Genomic DNA, 22,023 nt, shown 5'->3' with positions numbered 1-22,023 from the left:
GAATAAATGAATACTTGGCACTGAGACTAAAATAGTAAACAAAGTCTCCACCTTCATGGAGTTAAGAGGCTATGGGGTCATCACGATAAACAAATAACTGTAAAAATTAAGCAAACAGTAGGTCACTCAAGAGGCTTAGGGTTTCCCAACCAACTCCTAATCCAGGGCAAATAAGCGAACTGTTTGTGTGAACTTCTACTTAAAGAAGGACCTGGAGAAGCACGGAAATTAGCCTCAACGCTCATCAGCTAGGGTTTAGGGCTGGGACAGAAAATTTCAAACCGGTGCTGGGGGTGGGGACAATGGGAGGGCTGTGATTCGGGCCTGAGGAGGTGGAGGTGTCTCAAGCCTGGCTTCTCTTCACGCGAGCAGAACTCCAGGGCTTCTCCAGGCCGTAGAGCAGACCCCAGGACCCCGGCCCGTGCTGCAAGTAGAGGGGCAGCAACCTGCGCCCCATCTATTCCCCGGGAGTACTCACCGCCACTCTCTCCCCGCCGCTAGCTACCGTTGCTATAGCGCCGACGGCGTGTGGGGCGGCCGGCCGAGAGGAGCACGGGAAAAACATGGCCGGCCCCGTTGTCTCCTGGGAAATGTAGTTCTCTTCGGGCCCTAGCACGCCAGCTCGCTGCGCAGGGGACTACGCTTGCTCAGCTGTCGGACCTGGGAAATTCTCTTGCTCCCAACCCCGAGGCGCATTCCGGCGTCGCCGCAGTGCATCCTGGGAGTGGTGGTTCCCGCGACTCCGAGGGAGAATGGCGGCAGGCGGGAGCAGGACGCAGAGAGAACTACATGGAGGAGGCGGGGTGTAGGGCGAGGAATGTACGCGACTAGCAGTGGCGAAGGCTGGTATATCGGCAGCATGAAGCGGACCCCGACAGCCGAGGAACGAGAGCGCGAAGCTAAGGTATGTCGGGCTCTCCGGAGTCTGGGATCTTTCGGGCACTTGCAGCTGGGGGCTGGGAACCGGAACGGCTTGGTTGAAAGACAAGCGGACCCACAGTCTTAAGCCAAGGGATGACAAGGCCTTGTCAGCAAGGGAGCCAGAGACTTCGGGGGCTCTAAATTCGTGCTGCTCGGGATGCAGGCCTGGTCCTGTTGGACCAGCTCACATGAGAATCAAGACAGCATTTCCTTGTCCTGCTTCTGCACCTCATTCCTTGGTTAAATTTGTAGCTACCCTTGTGCCTCAGTTTACCGGACTCTCAGATGCCTGTGATCATATCAGTTGTGCTTTTCCTCTTCGGTAATGATTTCTGAGGACTGACATCGGTTTAGGTGAAATAATCAGTGCGGTCAGATGTGTGTATTTGGAACAGTTGTTTTTGTTGTGTCTTCGGCCCAGCGGATATGGATCTTTAACTACAATCCCATTTTCTACTTTTGGGGTTCACCCTGTAGCATTTGCTCTTCCATGAGATTACAATAATAATAGTCATAGAATTTTTTTTTTTTTAGCATTTATTACGTGTCAGGCTTTGCGTTTTCATAATATTTATATTATTTCATATTCTTATCGCAACAGATTGCAAGATAGATATTATACAGGTGGAGTATCAAGAGTCCTGTTTTACAGATGAAGACTTGAGGCTCAGAAGAATTGAGTGTTTCCCTCATTCTGCAAATCAAGTCCTATTGATTTGTCTAAATATATTGGTAATCTGGTCACTTGTTTCCATCTTCACCACCTTGGACCAAGCTACCATTACCTCTTCAATGGACCGTTCCAGTAGTCTCCTTATTGGTCTATATTCACTCTACACCCAAACACTCCTTGCTCCCCTTCTGTCCCTCCTTCCACACAAGACTCTTCTCTACACTGTGGTGTGTGAGCTTTTCAAAATGCAAATCTAATCATGGCCCTTTCCTTCCTACATCCTCTGCCAACCACCTGTTTAAAAATATTTCATGGAATTCCCTGACAGTCCAGTGGTTAGGAGTAGGCACTTTCACTGCGATGGCCTGGGTTCAATCCCTGGTTGGGGAATTAAGATCCGGCAAGCCTCGCAGTGCAACCAAAAAAAAAAAAAATCTATCATGGTTTTCTGTTGCTCTTAGGATAAAGAGGAAACTTCACATGCCCTACACTGTTTTGCATGGTCTAGACCCTACTTGCCTCATCCACAGCCTCAGTAGACATGACACCCTCTCTGCTCTCTGCCCATCAGCCACTTTGGCCTTCTTAGAAGTCCCTCTGTCCTGTGCTTTATGTGGTTACAGGGCCTTTACACGTGCTATTTGTTGCTCACTCTGTATCAGGCAATTATAGGACGTGAGAACCATTGGTAAATGAAATAGACACTGTTTGTGCTCTCATAGAATTTAGAGTCCTACAAGTGAACTCACTTTGTCTTAGGACAATACCTCTATGGAGTTAAAACATAAAATGTGCTCTATTACGACCCGAGTTATAGCAAAGTTTCACCAGGGACCTGAATTTTCCATGCTTGAGTCTGTATGTGATAAAGGCAGTATATAAAGATGGGTACAAAGGGGAAAGATCCTTCTGCATTAGTCTACAGCAGTTCCAAGAAACAGATGTCACACGGTGGTATTGTGTGTGATATCTTTCTTACCTTTTGGGTTTACAATGAAAGTTATTCATTTCTTCTGTAAAGACTTACTTAGCACCTATTATTTGCCAGACACAGGGATTCTGATTTTGGCTAAGACAGAATCCCTGCACAAAGGAGCTTTTATTCTATTGAAACCCTAACTGTTGCCTGTGAGGTAGTTGTTAATGTCATTCACACTTGATGGATGTTGAAATGGAGGCTTGTAGAAGTTATAACTTGCCCAAGGCCACTTGGTTGCTCTGCGAAACGAGGTTTTCTGACTCCAAAGCTTTTTTTACATTTTCTGCTTGTAAAACATGTTGAAATGATACAGCAAGTTGTCTGCCTGTTTACTGTAAAAATTTCTTTGATCTTTATTTAAAATTTATTTATGAAATATTACTGGCTGGAACAAAGTATAGGGAATTAAGTTTTAAATCTTAAATATAAAACGATAAAATGTTCATTTACTCATGAATTATCTTCTCTTTTTCTAAAGGAGGTGTAATTTACGTACCGTAATGTGCATCCGTTTAGTGTACAATTTGATGAGTTTTGATGGATAAAAACACCTGTGGAACCACCACCACAGTTGATACAGAGAACATTTTAATCCCTTCTAACAGTTTCTTCTTGCTGGTTTGCAGTCAGTCTCTTCCCTCCTCTTGGTTCCTAAGCAACCACTGATAGGTTTTCTCTCACTGTAGATGAAGTAGTTTGTATTTTCTAGAACTTCATATAGGTGGAAGTATACTGTATGTATTCTTGGGCCTGTCTGCTTTCAACCAGCATAATGATTTTTGAGATTGATTCATGTTGTTGCGTGTATCAGTACCTCATTCCTTTATATTGCTGATTAATTGTCTACTGTGTGGCTCTGGCCCATTTGTTTATTCATTCACGAGTTGCTGAACATTTGGATTGTTTCTGGTTTGGGGCTATTATGAAGAAAGCGGCTGTGACCATTCATGTATAAGTCTGCATTTTCATTTCTTTTGGATGAACACCCAGGAGTCCACTTGGTGCGTGCTGTGGTAGTTCTGTGTTTAACCATATAAGAAACCGCTAAACAATTTTTCAAAGTGATTCTCCCATTTATATTAGTTTCCTAGGGCTGCTGGCACAGGTTCCCACAAACTTGGTGTCTTAACACAACAAAAATGTATTCTCTCACTGTTCTAGAGATACGTCTGAAATCAAGGTGTCGACGGGGCCTCTGAAGGCTCTAGGGGAGAATCCTTCCTGGTCTCTTCCAGCTTCTGGTGACTCTAGGCATTCCTTGGCTTGGGCTGTATAACTTCAATCTCTGCTCTAGTCTTCCATGGCTACCTTCTCTGTGTTTCTGTGTCTTAAATCTCTGTCTCTTTTCTCTTATAAGGACACCAGTCATTGCACTGAGGACCTACCCTAAATCCAAGATGATCTTAATTTCATTATCCTCAAGGTCCTTAACTTAATTACATCTGCAAAGACCCTTTTTCCAAATAAGATCACATTGACAGGCACCGGTGGTTAAGACTTGGACATATCTTTTTGGGGGATGCTATTCAAACCCACTACACCGTTTTACGTTTCCGTCAGCTGTCTATGAGAGTTTTGGTTGCCCCATAGCCTCACCAGTACTTGGTATTGTCCGTCTTTTAAATTTTAGCCCTTCTAGTGGGCGTGTGGTGGTATCTCATTGTGGTTTTAATTTGCATTTCAGTGATGACTAATGAGGGTGAGTATCTCTTTGAAAAGCTTTTTTCCATGTTGTAGTATCAGTACTTTGTTCCTTTTTATTACTGAAAAATGTACTATTCCAGTGTATGAATGTACCACATTTTGTTTAATCCATTCGCCAGTTGACGGATAGCTGGGTTGTTTCCACTATTTGACTATTATGAATAATGCTGCTGTGAACGTTTGTGTTCTACTTTTTATATGTACAAATGTTTTCATTTCTCTTAGGTAGATATCTAGGAGTGGAATTGCCAGGTCATGTGGTAAATCTGTGCTTATTTAACATTAAAAAAAAACTGCTCTACTGTTTGTTATGGTCTGAATGCTTGTGTCCCCCCAAAATTCTCTTGTTGAAATTCTGATCCCCCCAGGTGATGGTATTAGGAGGTAGGGCCTTTTGGAGGTGATTAGGTGGTTAGGAATGGAATTAGTGTCCTTATAAAAGAGGCCTGAGAGACGTCCCTCGCCCCTTCTGCCATGTGAGGGTACAGCATTAAGTTGGTAGTCTACAACCAGACGAGGGTCTTCACCAGAACCCGCCGTGCTGGCACCCAGATCTTGGACTTCCAGCCTCCAGACTGTGAGCCGTAAATTTCTGCTGTTTATAGCCACATAGTCTATGGTATTTTGTTACAGCAGCCTGAATGGACTAAGACATTGTTTTGCAATGTGGATGCACCATTTAATATTCATGTTTGAGGGTTCCAATTTCTTAACATCCTCAATCACTTGTTATCACTGTCTTTTTGAAAGTGGGTGTGAACTGGTATCTCATAGTGGTTTTGCTTTTCATTTCTCTGATGTCTAATGATGCAGAGCTGCTTCTCGTGTGTTGGTTGATCAGGTATATATCTTCTTTAGTGAGGTGTCCAGATCTTTTGCTCTTTTTTTTTTTTTGGTTGGGTTATTTGTGTTCTTAATATTAAGTGTTACGAGTTCTTTATATTTTCTAGATATAGGTCCTTTGTCAGCAATATGTATGGTGAATATTGTCTCTCATTCTTTTAGTTTACTTAATAGTCTTTTGACGAGCAGGAGTGTTTAATTTTGATATAGGTCCAATTTATCGATATTTCTTTTTATGATTCATGCTTTTTGTGTCATATCGATGAAGTCTTTACCTATCCTAAGGTCACAAAGATTTCTTGTTTGCTTTTTTTTTTTGGCTGCATTGCGTGTTCGTTGCTGCGTGCAGGCTTTCTCTAGCTGCGGCAAGCAGGGGCTGCTCTTTGTTGCGGTGCGCGGGCTTCTCATTGAGGTGGCTTCTCTTATTGCAGAGCACGGGCTCTAAATGCGTGGACTTCAGTAGTTGCAGCACTTGGGCTCAGTAGTTGTGGCGCACGGGCTTAGTTGCCCCACGGCATGTGGGATCTTCCCGGACCAGGGATCAAACCTGTGTCCCCTGCATTGGCAGGCGGGTTCTTAACCACTGTGCCACCAGCGAAGTTCCTCTTGTTTGCTTTTTAAATTAAACTTCTTACCCCTATAATGGGTAATTGCTTTTGGTTTTCCTTTTCTCTTTGAAATAAGTTAGAATATATTTTCTTCTTGTGATTGCTTATGTCATAGACTTTTATACAGTTTCCAAGTCTGGAGGGTGAATAAAAAGGTTGGATTAAATAGTTAGCTTTTTATGATAACATTTATTTAATTTGTGTTAAAACATGAGGGTACCAAAGTATATTCATGCATTTTTTTTTTTTAAAGGATTTTCTTATTTATTTATTTATTTATTTATTTTTGGCTGTGTTGGGTCTTCGGTTCGTGCGAGGGCTTTCTCCAGTTGCGGCAAGCGGGGGCCACTCTTCATCGCGGTGCGGGGACCGCTCTTCATCGCGGTGCGCGGGCCTTTCTCTATCGCGGCCCCTCCCGTCGCGGGGCACAGGCTCCAGACGCGCAGGCTCAGCAATTGTCGCTCACGGGCCCAGCCGCTCCGCGGCATGTGGGATCCTCCCAGACCAGGGCTCGAACCCGTGTCCCCTGCATTAGCAGGCAGATTCTCAACCACTGCGCCACCAGGGAAGCCCCTTCATGCATTTTTAAAATGAATTTTTATACAAGGCATGTAGTGGAATAGTCCAGATTAGTATTTGATAGGCTGAGTTAGAACCATGGCCTCTAAAATTTTTTTTGCTGTTGGACAGAGAGTTGGCACCCTGTGCCTCAGTTTCTCCAGCCAGAAAATGGAGTCAAGAATAGCTGCTTCTGTGAGTTGCTGTGAGAATCTAGTATGATTAGGTTTGGCCATTGTGCCAGGGACAGAGTAGGTATGGCTTTGATTGAGGGTTGCCCAAAGAACCCTTTGCTGACATAAGGCTGCCCCCATATTTTTTTAGATGATATAATTTATTATTTTGAAATGATTTAAAATTTATAGAAGAGCTGCAAGAGTAGAACAAAGAGCCCTCACAAACCTATCATCCAGATTCAGAACTTGCTCACATCTTGCTACATTTGCTTTATAGCTCTCTCTCTCTTTCATATAAATACATGAACTATTATTATTATTTTTTTATGAACTATTACAGAGTAAATTGGAGACATCAATCCTCTTTACCCCTAAATACTTCAGCATGTATTTCCTAAGAACAAGGATGCTCTCATATATAAACATAGCCAGTTGTCAATTTCACAAAAAGTTAACATTGATAAAATACTCTTATTTAATCCAAAATCCATATTTAAATTTTGCTAATTGTCCTAATAATATCTTTTATAGCTTTTTTTTTTTTTTTCTGGTCCAGGTTTCAATCCAGGGTCATACGTTACCTTTAATTGTCATGTCTCTGGTCTGTTTTAATCTCCTTCAATCTGGTCTCCTTTAATCTCCTTTAAATTGGTTCCTCATCCTTTCTTAGTCTTTTATGACATTGACATTTGTGATGAGTAAGGCACTGACCTTTGTGATGAGTACAGGCTATTTTGTTTTGTAGAATGTCCCAGTATTCTTTTTTTTTTTTTCTTTTTGCCTTGCTGTGCTGCATACGGGGATCTTAGTTTCCCGACTAGGGATTGAACCCGAGCCCCCTGCAGTGGAAGCGCAGAGTCTTAACCACTGGACGGCCAGGGAAGTTCCCCTGTATTCTTATTTGTCTGATATTTCCTTATGATTAGATTCAGAGTATGCATTTTTGGCATGCATATTTTTAAGGAAACATAGGGGCCACTAGAGATCACAGATTTACAACTTACACATTCATCCTGCCTATGAAGGTGTTTTATTTGGCCCAAATGAACTGTGTTTGAAAGTTTCCAAATTATTTTCCAATGTTTAAAAGTTGAGAGATTTCACGTAAAAGTCTGGATGGCTGGCTTTCTTGAAAAACTAGACTATCTGGCAACACTGGGCATGCATTTCATTAACTAGAGCTGAACAGTGGCTGCCTCTTTAGATGAGAATGTACTTTCCATTCTGCCACACTCCAGCATTGCCCATTTAGTCACAGTAGAGTGGTTTAGAGTGTGAGGCTTTAGAGGCAGATCCCAGAATAGAATCCTGCTCCATCATTTGCTTTAAGCAACTTAACTTCTCTATACCTCTGTTTCCTCATCTGTAAAACTGTGGTGCTATTTATGATTGTGATGAGGGTGAACTGAGATATAGGTAAAGCACCTAGAACATTGTGTTGCTGTTATCACCGTCATCTCACTGTCATCATCATTACCACCTGTCTAATCCCAGTAGATATTTAGCCTATATTCAGGCCATTCATTCTGTGAACTTATAGTATATGAGTGTCTAATCGGGCAGATTTTCTCTGCTGGGGTCACACTAACTTCTTACCCATTCATCCCAAATTGTACTAGTGATGTACCACCCTTGGAAGAATTGAGAACATAGTCAAACTATTTTCTGTGTTCCTTGGTTCAGTTGAGGAACCCGGTTAAAAGTGCCAAGTAGGGTACTCAGCACTGGGGACACATGGGTAGATATGGCAGATTTGGTCCCATGGGACTGGCTGCCTTTCCATGGAAGATCGATAATTAAGCAAGTACCAGCAGTAGAGTGGTGCATTTTACCATGGGAATGGGACATGGCAGCAGGGAGGATCTACTGTGGTATGGGGGTCATGGAATTCCTTCCTCAGGAAGATCTATTTAACGTGGTCTAGGGGTCATGGAATTCCTTCCTAAGATCTCTTTAAGGATGTATCCTTATGAGAGGCCCAGGACTCCTTTAGAGGTTGTTCAGAAATATTAGAACTGTTCTTTAGTTCTGGAATGAAAAGATGTGGATGTTGAATTCCAAGCTAGTGTCAAAGGTTCTTATGCTGGCTTGGGTGAGATCATCATTTTTTAAATTATTGAGAATAGAAACAGTTTAAATTTATTACTGAGAGGGTTATATATACTTAATGGGAGCATAATAATTTTGTTTGAGAAATGTACATTTTAACTTTACAGTGGAGAAAACCTGGCAGTCACTACCTCAGCCAGGTGATCAAGGTCAACATCATCAGTGGCAACAAGTCATGTTGATGACATGACCCCTTGATCTGTTTAATTAATAATAAAGTGATTAAAATGGTAAAAAAATGTACATTTTTATTAGTGAGGGAATATATCCAGAATAGATAAGCCTGCTGTTTCAAATAAAAATCCTTTAAAAAGGCTTCCATTTTTGGTGATAATTGTCTTAATATCATTTAACAAGATAAACCTTAAGTTATAAGGTGTAATGAGTTATAAATATAATAACTCAATAAAAGGAAGTTTGTTATTTATGTATGTACCCACTGGGTTTTTTTTTTTTTAACCTCAATTTATTTTATTTTTTGCAGTTTGGCACTTTAGTGAAGTTCTGAGAAGGTTCTTTTGGCCCCTACCTTCCTCATGGGCCATCCTGGATTATTTCACCAGTTTATCTGATGGTAATTTAGGAAACTAAATGTAGGACATTTTTGGTGGTGGACCAATGACCAAGGAACTTAAAAAATTGAAACTTCGCCTGACAAATTCTACTCTGTGTTTTTTCCCCCAAATCCATCTTTATCTTTTGCTTGATCTTTCTTCCAGAGTATGGGTCAGCCTTTAATCATCATTTAATAGTTTTGATTGCCTTCTCTAGGTGGAAGAAAGGTCAGTTTTATTTGCTCATAGTTTTGAAACCACTTTAAATACCTTCCTTGAGTAGTTAAACCATTGAGTCACAGTGAGCTCTTATTACTTTCTATTATTTCCAGGTCTTTTTCTTTCTTTTCTTGTCTTTTTTTTTTTTAATTCAACTATAATTGATTTACAAGGTTGTGATGGTTTCAGGTGTATAGAGGTCTGTTTTTTAACATTCTTAATCTTAGTGTTGGTTTTGAAAACTAAATCTTGTCATTGGAAAAAAAGTCTTAATACACTTTCAACAATCATTAGCTTCTTTGAAGATAGTGCATTGGTGTCTGATTCATCCTTCGATCTTTCCAGTGTACCCGGTAGAGGGTCTTGCACATAAAAGAAATGTATAAGTATCTTTTGAATGAAGAGTGAATGGTCGAGAGCCTCAGGAGTCTGATACATGTTACATGTGACCCTTAATAATTATCATACTGGCTCCTTGGCTGCTGATTGGATTTATTGTGGCGGAGTATAGCAATACAGGTTTTGGCATTTAGACTGCAAGCATCAAGAAAAGTTAAAAGAAAGTTAGAGACCGTGTCTTTTTACTTTTGTTATCACCACTGTATCCCTTGTACTTAACATGGTGCCAGGCACATAGTAAGTATTCCATAAATATTTATCAAATGAATGAATGGATTCCCAAGAGCATTGCCTGTTATTGGTTGTTAGGCTTTCTACCAGTGAGAGAGGGAACCAGAACCTGAAAGAAATAAGGGAAAATGGTTAAATACTTAGGAATTTCAAAATTACTTAGCATACTATAGATACAGGTATTAATTTTGAGAAACAAGACTCTTCAACACATGCAACTTTCAACAGTTGTTTTCTAGTATTCTCTTTCAAATTTTAAATGCTAGCTTACCTTCCAGGTTTAGTGTATTTTGTTGCGATTGGTTTATTACGGTAGATTTCTTGATTAAAGTTATTTTTAAAGTGTGACTTTCTAACGTCTTGAAGAAAAGAACTTTATAGTTGAGATGGTACTTTTGGAGCCTTAAAAAAAAGGCACAGTTTGGAGAAGGCGAATTTAGAGTTCTGCTAACCTCATTCACTTATTAACCTTTGGTTATAAACTGATTTTGGATTATCTTACAAAATTGTCTCGCTAGTTGATTTTCTAATGTAAGCTGGGAAGAACCTGGGGGACTGTTGGGTTGGGTCAGGACATGTTCAGGAGATTAAGATGTACATTGGTAGGAACTTGTCTCCAAACATTTGCCCTTGGCATTGTGTTTCTCTGCAAGACCAGCACATGTTTGAAAGCTGAACCTTGAGCATAGGTTTGAAAGCCTATATAGGCTTGTGTTTTTGTTTATGCTACAAGCATCTGTCCTGTTGCCATGCCCATCATGTATTTGCCCTGTAGTTTTGGAAAGGACCTGCCTGTGAAGTGACGTGCCTTCCTTTATGTTAAAGAACCACCCTGTGGATAAGGGTCTAGGTTGAGACCTTTACATCTGGTAGAAACCACATAGAAAACTCAGTTTGAAGGACCAAATTATGTTGCATCCGGTCTGAGGAGGAGATTTGTTGCCAGTGCGTGAGTGTTTTCATAACTGTTTGTGATCAGAAAATTCAGAGCTCTGATTTCTGCATTAGCCCTAAGCCTGCCCTTTGTCACCTTCATTTAGCGACTGGATCATTCAAGGCTGAGCCTCAAGGGCCAGCATATCTCCAGTAATAATATAAAATGGGCTGATGTGGCAGCCTTAACTCACTCTGCTGAATTGGGCATGATTAAAGTCTCAAGGCTGCATTAATATGGATTTTCTCTTTCCATGTACAGCAGTCCTTTATCTCACTGTTTCCCAGTTTGCCATTTTTTTGAAAACAGAGGTGGAAAATTTTGCTGATGATATTTTTTTTTCTGTCAGCACGAATGTTCTGCTATTCCTTTCTTTTTTTTCTTTCTTCTCCTTCTCCTTCTCCTTCTCCTTCTCCTTCTCCTTCTCCTTCTCCTTCTCCTTCTCCTTCTCCTTCTCCTTCTTCTTCTTCTTCTTCTTCTTTTTTTTTTTTTGCTTGACAAACGAATGCAGGCATTACAGTTTCCGTGGGCTCCAGCCTGTTGTCATGTCAATCTTGTTATTTAGGTAAATAGTGTGCCAGTTTTCGCCGACTCAGCAGCCAATATGCTGCGAGCAATTTTTGTTTCAGTCACATGATTGGCTGGGAACACTATAAATGATACAAATAATTGGGAAATCATAGTCATTGTTCTCGTAAAACCTGATCCTGGTGTTGGAACCAGCCAGGCAGAGGAGTTGTGTATGCAGCCCCGAAAAGAAAGGATGGGTAGCCAGGGTGCCCAGCTTTTAAATTCCTCAGACCCCTGCTGCTTAAATTGCCCCAGCCGTTAATGCTGGAACCATTACAGTAATGGACTCAGCAAATGAAGGGGAATGGAGACACGCACACTTTATTACCAGAGGGGCAATTTTCTTTTCATCTGTAATAGCAGCGGTGCCTCGTATTGATCAGCCCATCAAGATACTAATCCTCTGTAAAATTACTCGTTCTAACTGAAAATGTGTTAATCCAAATCAGTCTGTGTCCCGACTGCCTACTTACTATTGAATACAGACTATCAGATGGTTTATTTTTCATGATTTAAAGCCTCTGCCCTGGAAATGGTGGGCGTTTCCCTGCAACACCAAGTGCTTAATCTTAGCTCTAGCCCAGGGTTGTCTTTTTGTTTTAAACAGAACATCACCCACTTAATTAAGGAGTGAGTGTCTGTCTTGCTGTCTGAGTTATGCTGGTGTTTTACGTTCTTCTGGATTTATTAAGCATCTTGTTTTACATTCCGTCTGTGGTTTGTGCTGTAAGTAAAAATAGGCCCATCTTGCACACATTAGAAATTTGCAGGTAGCAAAATGTCAATAAGTAGCAGGGATGGAAGCTTCTTTGATTTACACTTCAGGCACCAGGTTGTGCTTTGTCGATTGAACCCATAGGCAGGATGCATCCTGGTGTCTGCTGTGTAGCAGATGTGTTTTTGCATCGTTATCTGAGAAAGTTTATGGTTATTTCTGCCTCCTTGGTTCAGTAGATTGCCTTTTAGACAATGAGGCATAGCTACTCCGCGCCCCCCCCATTGTGTTTTGTGAGACATGGCTATAGCTAGATATTATTTTAAGAAGACCTGTTATAACTGAGTTCTGTCTTCCTTGATATTCAGAATTTTAGGAGTTACTCCTTAAAACTTTCATTTTTTTATTCATTATAGTCTTCATGTCCATATATATTTATTTGTACACAGACTCTGATGCCCTCTTGGCAGTATTTTTATTTTCTCGAATATATTGTCATTGCTCAAAGCATTCGTGTGGCATTCTTCATAGAGTTCATTCAGAAATTCTTAATGAGGACTTTCTTTGCCAGGAATTGTGTTAGGGGCTGGAGATTCAAGGATGAAAAAGAGACAGTCTTTGCCATTGAGGACCTTAGCTCAGTTGGAAGATAGGCATGTGAACAAATAATTACAATAATGTAGTATTGTAAATGTTAAAATCCACTTGTGAATGTAGTTCCTGGGAGCAGATATGAGTTATGGGCACAATAGCAAAATCAGCTAATCGATTTTTCTTGCTATGTTACCAAAAGCAGAATTAAACAATTTAATCACACTTTAAGACTTGCATCTGAATGATTCCCAGCTGTTTGAAAGAAATCTCATCTTTCAGGAGACTTGTTTACTGCCCTCTGGGGACAGTCAAAAGAAGGCTTTCCAAAAATGTTATGCTCAGTGACCGCATCTTTGGCTATGTGTTGAGTTTCCCATGGAGACGACTTTAAAGGGGATAGTGCTTATTTGATTGCTTATGTTCTGGCATTATATTATAAGTCAGTCTTGTTGCTTTAGAGTATAGTTTATCAAGAGAGACAGTAACCTGTCCTGGTTAAGAGCATGGATTTTGGCCAGCCTGCCTTGTTTTTCCCCTAGCTTTCCTTATTAGCTGAGCAATCTTGGGCAAGTCACCTAATCTTCTTGAGCCTCAATCTTCATCTGTAAAATGGGGATAATAATAGTTGTGAGCATTAAATGGTTTAATATATGTAAAGCATTTAGAATAGTGATGGGCATATATAAGTGCTATGTATATAAGCATTAGCTATTATTACCGTGAATGTGACTGTAGGTAATGAAATTATTTTCCACATGTGGCTTATGAAAGGCAACTTTGTAAATGTATGACCACAATATGTGTGGCATATAAGACGGTGAAGCATTTCTTATTTAGAATACTATTTTCTTCCTGATTACATAATTTGTTATTTTAGAAAAATTTAAAAATATGGAAAAATACCAAGCGGGGAAAAAAAAGTCTCCTATAATCCTTTAGAGATAACCACTGTGTTACTTACTGTATTAGTATATTTCTTAGAATATTATTATTATGCCTATTATATATACAATGTGAGCAGTATGATCCTAATTTTATCTAAAATATATTTATGATACGTATTTATACAAGAGATATTTTAAACAAAAATTGGAATCATAATGTGTATATTTTGTACTCTGGTCTTTTTCACTTACCAGTATCCAGTATATTGTGAATATTTTTCCATGTCATTACAGTTATAGTATAGTATTTCATCATATGGATTTTCTTTCTGCTATTATAAATTATCCTTCAGTGACCATTCTTGCACATAAATCTCTGCGCAAATCTCTGGTATTTTCTGTAGGGTAAATTAAAGGAAGGTGAATTGTCGGGTTAACATTTGTAAAGATTTTTGGCTTGTATTGTCAGATTGCCACCCAGAGGGGTGATGCCAGTTTCCACTCTAACAAGCAGTGCATGAGAATGCATGTTTGGTACATCCTCTCCAACACTGGGAACTGTCATAAGATAAAAATATTTGCCAATTTGGGAGGGATGAGTAGGAGCTCATTGTAGAACTAATTTGTATTTTCTTAATTACTAAGTACTGTATGGTTGAATTTACTCCTACTGTGTTTATTGGCCAGATATAGTTCTTTTGTGATTTGTTTATTTATATAGCCTTCATTCATTTTGCTAATGTATGTCTTTTCTTATTGATTTGTGAGAACACTTTATAGATTAGGGATATTATCATTTGTTACTCATGTGCTGGAAATATTTTTCCTCGCTTGTTTATTGCCTGCCTTTTGCTTTCGTATTTTTGTTATTCAGATTAACGGTCACTTATACGTCCTTCTAATAATTTTACATTTTAATTTTTTTCATATAATTCTTGTAATGCATCTAGAATTTAGTTGGTGTATGATATGGGATAGATGTCTAATTCCTCCTAAATGATTAACCAGTTATCCCCACTGCATTTATTGACTAGATTGAATGCCAAAATACTCAGATCTGCTTTTTATTCTGTTTCCTTTGTTTTGTCCATTATTCTGACACACCATTTTAATTACCAGAGTTTTATGATACCTTTCAGTATCTGGCAATACAAGGCCCCCATGATTATTCTTTGTTTTGGAAGTTCCTTGACTCTTGCACTGAGAAGGCAACTTAAAATTTTTTTACAGAGAAAGTTAAAAATCACTTTTTCAAGGTGTCTGGTATATTCCACCAACCCTTTGGTATTTTAATTGTTATTGCATTAAATTTAGAGTGTAATTTGGAAAGAACTGAAATACTTATGGTAAATAAATTTTCTTATTTAACAGTGTTATCTGTCTTTACATTTATTTAGGCTTTCTTTTATGATCCTCAGAAAGTTTTGTAATTTTATTCAAGTAGGTACTATTTATTACCTTCTGGGTTTATTCCTGGGTATTTTACATATTGGAGTACTATTTTTGGTTACTATTGCAAATGAGATATTTTTAAATTATATTTTTTAAGTGGTACTTGAGAAAGCTTTTCTTGTATGCTATTTTTATAATTGGCCACAATATAGAATGCATCCTTATCATTCTAACTATTTTTTTTTTTTTTGGTTGATTTTCTTGGGTTTTTTAGGTGTATAGTAGGTAGATAATTTAATCATTTGCAAATATAACTTGGTCTCCCCCCTTTCAGTAATTATACTCTCCTCTCCTTTTTTTCTCTTGTGTTATTACGTTGTCTGGAACCTCTAGTGGCTATAGCAGATAGTCATGCCTTTAATAGTGATGCTTTGGGATTCTAGTATTAAGTATAATGATAGTTGTTGGCAATAATCTTTGATTTTTAGTTTATTTATTTTCCCCCCTAAGGACTGAGGTTGAATTTTTATTGAATATTTTTTTGACATCTATTTAGATGGTAATGTCTTTACTTCTTCTACAGATAAGATATAATCTCTTAATATTGTTTCTAATATTGGTTCCTTGTGATAAATCCTACTTGGTCACATTATATTGGCCTTTTAGCATACTACTGAATTCAACCTTTTTGTATTTCAATTAGGAAAGTAAGATGGGTCTGTAGCAGTGATTACCAAGGAAGCTGGAAGGTGGTACCCCTAGGGGGAATATCATAATCTTCAGTGAGGCATATTTAATATACATGTTAAGGTCATTATTCATACTAGAGTTAGTGAAACTTAATAAAGCTCTTTTGGCTAATGTAGAGGGAGGTAAAATGGGTAAAAATATTGAGAAATATTCCTTTTTGTGGTTTGTTTTGTTAGGTTTTGATGCATAGTTAAGCCTGTCATAAAATGAATTGCACCATTTTCCTCCTGTGCTTTAGAGCTATTTACAGAACACCAGCATTATTTGTCCCTGGAAGTTTGAACTAAATTAACTTGTAAAACTCATCATGTGATGTTGGGGAAGATAATTTTTGGATAACTTTTTCAATATCTTTTCTAGTTAATGGCCTATTTAGTTTTCTTTTTAAGTAAATTTTGGTCATTACGTTTTCTCAGAAATTGAGGTTTCAAATTTATTGGCATGGTATTCAACATAACATTCTCTGGTTTACTAAGATAGAGTTGAGCATAGTTTCATAGTTTAAAAATTCCATATTCATTTTATATCTCCTTTTTAATTATAACTTTCTGTACACATATATTCTCTTCAAAAATTGATTATATTTGTTTTAAAACTAGCTCTTGAATTTGTTTATGCTAATTCATTTATCTCTGCTTCTTTCGTGTTTCCTTCCTTATGCTTTTCTCAAACTTTTTGTTTTTATTTTACTAAATTCTTGAGAGGAATATTTAGTTCATTTATTTTCATTCTTTTTTAATATGGAAAGCACTTCAGAATCTTAAAAATAATTTTCTGTGTTTTTATAGCAATTTATGCATGTTTTTTAGCACTTATCATTCACTATTGTACTGATTTTTTTTTTTGATTTTTTTTTTTTTTAATTTATTTATTTTATTTATTTTATTTTTGGCTGCATTGGGTCTTTGTTGCTGTGCGCAGGCTTTCTCTAGTTGTGGCGAGTGGGGGCTACTCTTTGTTAAGATGTGTGGGCTTCTCATTGTGGTGGCTTCTCTTCAGTAGTTGCAGCACGTGGGCTCAGTAGTTGTGGCACGCAGGCCCTAGAGCACGTGGGCTTCAGTAGTTGCAACACGTGGGCTCAGTAGTAGCAGTGCATGGGCTCTAGGGCACACGGGCTTCAATAGTTGTGGCTCGTGGGCTCTAGAGTGCAGGCTCGGTAGTTGTAGCACATGGGCTTTGTTGCTCCATGGCATATGGGATCTTCCCGGACCAGGGATCGAACCTGTGTCCCCTGCATTGGCAGGCAGATTCTTAACCACTGCACCACCAGGGAAGTCCCTGTACTGATTTTTTGTTAATCTCTTTCTCTCCTTAGTTTTACAGACTACATTGTATTTACCTTTGTACTGTAGTGCCTGTAAAGTCTTGAACACAACACTCCCTAAATAATGTTTCTTGAATGAATATCAGCCTTTCCCATTCTCTCCTTCCCCCCGCCACAGGAATTAACCAAGTCCCAACATTTTCATTGTGTTGTGCAGACTTCAGTAGCTCTTTACATGAGGTAGTAGCTGCTAAAGTGGAAGGAGCACTTCACTGGTAGTTAGGAGGCTAAACTTCTGGTCTTAACATGTCACTTACTAGACATGCATTACCTGGTATGAGTCCCTCAATCTCTGTGATGTTTCCTCATCTTTAAAATGGGGATGATCATCCTCTCCCCTCTCTGCTTCATCTGAGTTGTTGTCAAACAATAATGAATGTAAAAGAACTTTGAACATGAAAAAAGTTATATAGATGTAAATATGATTTAAAATAAAAGGCTTTTAGTATTCTTATCTTATCCACCACTCTACCAGCCCCACTTCCCAACAGAGAAATTATCAAGATTTTTGGAGCAGAAACTCTTAAAAAATATGTGTGTGCATTATATATATTGTATAAAATATATATAGTGTCCTCTGAAATATCTACCACAGAACTTTGTTGGCAAATATAGAGTAAATATTTGTTGATTGAATGTTTTCTGAGGCTCACTTTTCAACTGCTCATTACCGAGTGATCCTTAAGTTTGCGAAGACCAAGGAGCCCTGTACCCAACCATGGAATTTCTAGTTTACTATGAAACAGAAAGCTTCTAGTTTATTGGAGTGACCTAGACAGTTGAATCAACACACAGTTAGTGAAATGGATGTGCATTGTTTGAGGAAATAAACTTTTTGTACAGTCCTATTTCCTCTGCAGAAGAAAGCTACAGACATACTTTCTTCCCAAACTATAGACTAAAAAGCTAGTGTGATCTACATAAATTGATAACAAATTATAAAATTGATAAAAATTCTTTTCCATTTTCATAAGTCTGAGAGCAGTTGTTTTAAAAAAATTCTTATTTGACGGAAAAATAAATGTATGATTATTTCTTCCCTTTCAGTTACTGTTACATTACAATTTCATTGCTTCCCTTGCACTGAGATTTATTTTAACTTATTTTGTTTATTGCTATGGAGGGGTGATATTGTGTCACCGTCTCTTTTACTTAAGACTTTATCATTGTAAATCAACTTATACTTCAATTAAAAAAAAGTGAAGTAAGTCAGACAGAGAAAGACAAATATCATATGATATCACTTATATGTGGAATCTAAAAAAAAATGATACAAATGAACTTATTTACAAAAGAGAAATAGACTCACAGACATAGAAAACAAATTTATGGTTACCAAAGGGGAAAGAGGGGGAAGGGAGGGATAAATTATATAGGTAAATTTTACCTATATATAAAATAGATAAATAACAAGGACCTACTATATAGCACAGGGAACTATATTCCATATCTTATAATAACCTATAATGGAAAAGAATCTGAAAAAGAATATATATTACATATATATATGTAACTGAATCACATCGCTGTACACCTGAAACATTGTAAATCAACTATACCTCAATTAAAAAAATAGTCTTTACATGTTCTTTGAGGAAATGAACGCCAGCTGATAAGTCAGTCTTAGATGAACAGGTTGCTTTTAAATTGCTAAATGCCATCCAAATACAGAGTGGTAGTATTTTTCTGTGTAATTGTTAAATATTTTCTTTAAAAATAGCACTCACTGAAGGGTTTCATGAACCATTGAAATTTTAGTATCGTGGCTTCTAGTGGAGCATGTGAGCATATAGTACTCCTCCTATGCGCTCCACTCCCCCCCTTTTTTTAACAGTTCATTGCAGCTGGATAAAGTTCATATAACTTTAAAAACACAGATACCCTTTAGGCTACTTTTAAAGATTCCTGTGAGACTTTATATGTCAAATAATTGATGGCAAATTCTGTTTGGTTGTTTTTAAGCTCAAACTCTGAGGATTTACAAAAAAAGTTTCATGTCGGAGAACTAAAAACTAATGTGATGATGATATATTAGATCCGCCCATGCCTGAGGAATTGTCTCAAGTTCCCCCTCTTTCATGATGCTTTTGAGGATTAGTCTCTTCATCTCTTCCTTTCCTGACCTTATTTCCTATGTCAAAATGTATGGTAACAACAGTAGGTATGCCTGTGGTACACTTGCTGGTGTATGGTACCTGACATCTTGGCATTTGGTCATATTAAATTTGGCATTTTACTATTAATTGTATCTATTAGTGTTTTATGTAATTATCTTTTTCCTAGGGAGATTATAAGCTCCCTCTGGCCAAGAACCATGGTATAAATTTGTTTTATGTATCTCACAAGGTACTAAAGATAGTTGGCATTCAACATTTCTGGTCAAATGGAAGCATTTATGGACTGAAAGGTGAAGTTGTTTGTTTTTTTAACTTTACAGAGCATTTATTTATTTTCACCTCTCGATTTGTTCTCTATCAACAATAGAAAATATTTTGTTTAGAAACGTTTTATGTAAAACCATATGACAGAATAGATCTCAGGGAATTGTATTTGTGGACTGTAGGAAAATCTTAGAGTTTGGTGGCCCTTTACCTGTCACTGTGTTTTTTTAAAAGAGTTAAATCCGAACCACCTATGTGTCCCGATTCATTTTACCATTTCATCTACTGCTGTTCGTCCTGTTTTTATTTAAGACTATAAAGTTACTTCAGTGTAAGTGCTGCTGTCACCTTTGCCCTTAGCTAATCAAATAGTTTACCTTGAGGGAAACATTTATCTCCCACTTTCATTATTATTATTTTTTCAGCTGTAAAGATATATATTTTATGTCTGCAGAAAGCTGTAACAGTGAAACGAGGTATTGATCTGCTGTATTTAGCAATTTCTTTCCACCTTGCCATCAATAGCATGTCAGCATCTGTCTGTACCGTGGTTGACCTCACAAATGGCTCTTTATGTTCCCGTTGGATTCAAATGATATAGTATGCTGAAAACTAAATCAATGAATGATTATAAAGTTTTTAGTACTGTTTCATGACCCAGAGGCAGCCGGTACCCTTTGCAGATGATAGTTCAGGGTACAATGAATACGGTCAAGTGTGTGTGTCCGGCTGTTGTTCAGCCGAAAGGAGGAAAGCAGGGCACCCGCTTGGGTTAACTCATCTTCTCAACCAAGGATCTCACAGCACTTAGGCTCTTGAGTGAAGCATCTCGCCTTACAGAATCAGACATAGAGAAAGCAGTCCCTCCATTTAGTTTAATATTCCCTCCCCTCCCGCCTGCATGTAACAGTGTTTCTAAAATTATTTGAGCTTTAAGCATATAGGTTTTTGCTTTCATTTATAAAAGAAAGATAAAATAAAATGGTGTGTCACTGTATCACTGAGGACCTAACAAAAAAGGCACATAGTAAGAGGAGGGAGAGTAACCTTGGTCTAGGTCTAATGGGACTCTCATCGGCTGCTATCGGCACCTGGAACAAATACCAGGATACTGCTGTCGAAGCCACATTCTTCGGCCTTCATCCTACTTCTGGGAGGTGCGCTCACCTTCACTGATCTGTGGAACTTTGAAATATTAGGAGTCACTAATTTGACTGCTTGTGAATGTTGCTGAATCCAGCAACGTTTAAAAAAAATTTTTTTTTATTGAAGTATAGTTGATTTACAATGTTGTGTTAATTTCTGCTGTGTAGCAAAGTGACTCAGTTATACACATACATATATTCTTTTTTAATATTCTTTTCCATTATGGTTTATCCCAGGACATTGAGTATAGTTCCCTGTGCTATACAGTGGGACCTTGTTCAATATTTTTTTTGAATCTTGCTGAATCTTATTGTATATATGAAAGAACCTTTTAGATATTGAAATTTGGGATATGTGGAAAGGTGGGGGAGGATGATAGGGAGTGAATGGAGAAAGCGGTACAGAGCAGTTGTCACCCTGATCTTTTGGGGATATGAATCAAATGTATTTCTTTCCAAGAAAATGCCATCTTGACGTATTCCTTTGTTCATCAACCCAGTAGAAAGTTTGACAAAGGGTCTTGAGGAATTCATTTATTCATGCATTCCTTAGACATTTATTGAGTATCTACTGTGTCCTGGGCTAGAGAGATTGGATATGAGGGCGAGTCCTTCTTCTTGAACGTTCGTGAAAGACTGTCATGCTCAGCTTTATTAAACCCAGAATGTGTGTGCCTGCCTTACCCCTACCAACTGCCATTACTCTGCCCTCCCCCCATAAGATATTTGAAGGGGGGAAATAAATGACGGACCACAGGTCGATATCCTATGTGTGATCTTCATGAAAGTGGGAACCCCTTCATTCAACATCACAGAGCAGGAAAGCCTGAGGAGGGAATTTAGCCTAGCCCTCTGAATCTGGGGTTGACAATGACAGATTCAGGTATCACACCCTCTTTTTCCTATAGTATTGACTTTGCTGATATTGTAATAATTCGAGCATTGGACTTATCCATGTAAAGTTTTTCTTGGGATCTGCTCAAGGATCTGCCTCTCCTGAATTCTTAGTTTACCTTTGTTACTCATTGTGAGTCTGTGACTGGTTAAGCTGCTAATCTGTTTTTGAAGCCATTTAAATTTTGGTTCTTTATTATCCCTTAAGAATATGAGTGCCATTAGTTGACTCTGTAGAACCTAAAGGAGTATTTCCTTTAATGTGTCCTGTATCAGTTCACATTAAAGTTGGAGATTTGCAACCCAGGTCTAAAATAAAAGGATATGGGGAAAGAAGTTCCTGTCTCTGAATTTAGTCTTTGTGATTTTGTGTACCATACATGCCTGAGTACAACGTAAGGGATTTTCCCCCTAAAATTATCCCTCAGGAAATAAAAGCCATCTCATATCCAAATTCTTATCAGGT

The 22,023-nt window shown here is 38.4% G+C and overlaps 2 protein-coding genes across 4 annotated transcripts in view; one reads left to right on the top strand and one right to left on the bottom strand.

Moving 5' to 3' along the window:
• The window catches only part of RPGRIP1L (RPGRIP1 like), a 98,622-nt gene extending 98,041 nt beyond the window's left edge, over window positions 1-581 (bottom strand). Inside the window, exon 1 of the mRNA XM_007167599.3 lies at window positions 479-581. The gene's annotated coding sequence lies outside the window, so the exon portion shown is untranslated. The remainder of the gene's footprint in view (window positions 1-478) is intronic.
• A 163-nt stretch (window positions 582-744) lies between these two features.
• The window catches only part of FTO (FTO alpha-ketoglutarate dependent dioxygenase), a 376,462-nt gene continuing 355,183 nt past the window's right edge, over window positions 745-22,023 (top strand). Inside the window, exon 1 of one of the 3 annotated variants that reach the window (XM_007167598.2) lies at window positions 745-904. In XM_007167598.2, the coding sequence (XP_007167660.1) occupies window positions 818-904 (87 nt within the window). In that variant the 5' untranslated portion in view covers window positions 745-817. The remainder of the gene's footprint in view (window positions 905-22,023) is intronic. The other 2 variants (XM_057534716.1, XM_007167597.2) reach the window with 2 other exon arrangements.

Source organism: Balaenoptera acutorostrata, chromosome 19 (assembly GCF_949987535.1).
Source record: "Balaenoptera acutorostrata chromosome 19, mBalAcu1.1, whole genome shotgun sequence".
NCBI lineage: Eukaryota > Metazoa > Chordata > Mammalia > Artiodactyla > Balaenopteridae > Balaenoptera > Balaenoptera acutorostrata.
Note: the sequence above shows the minus strand (reverse complement) of the source record. Positions and strands in the feature narration are given on the sequence as shown.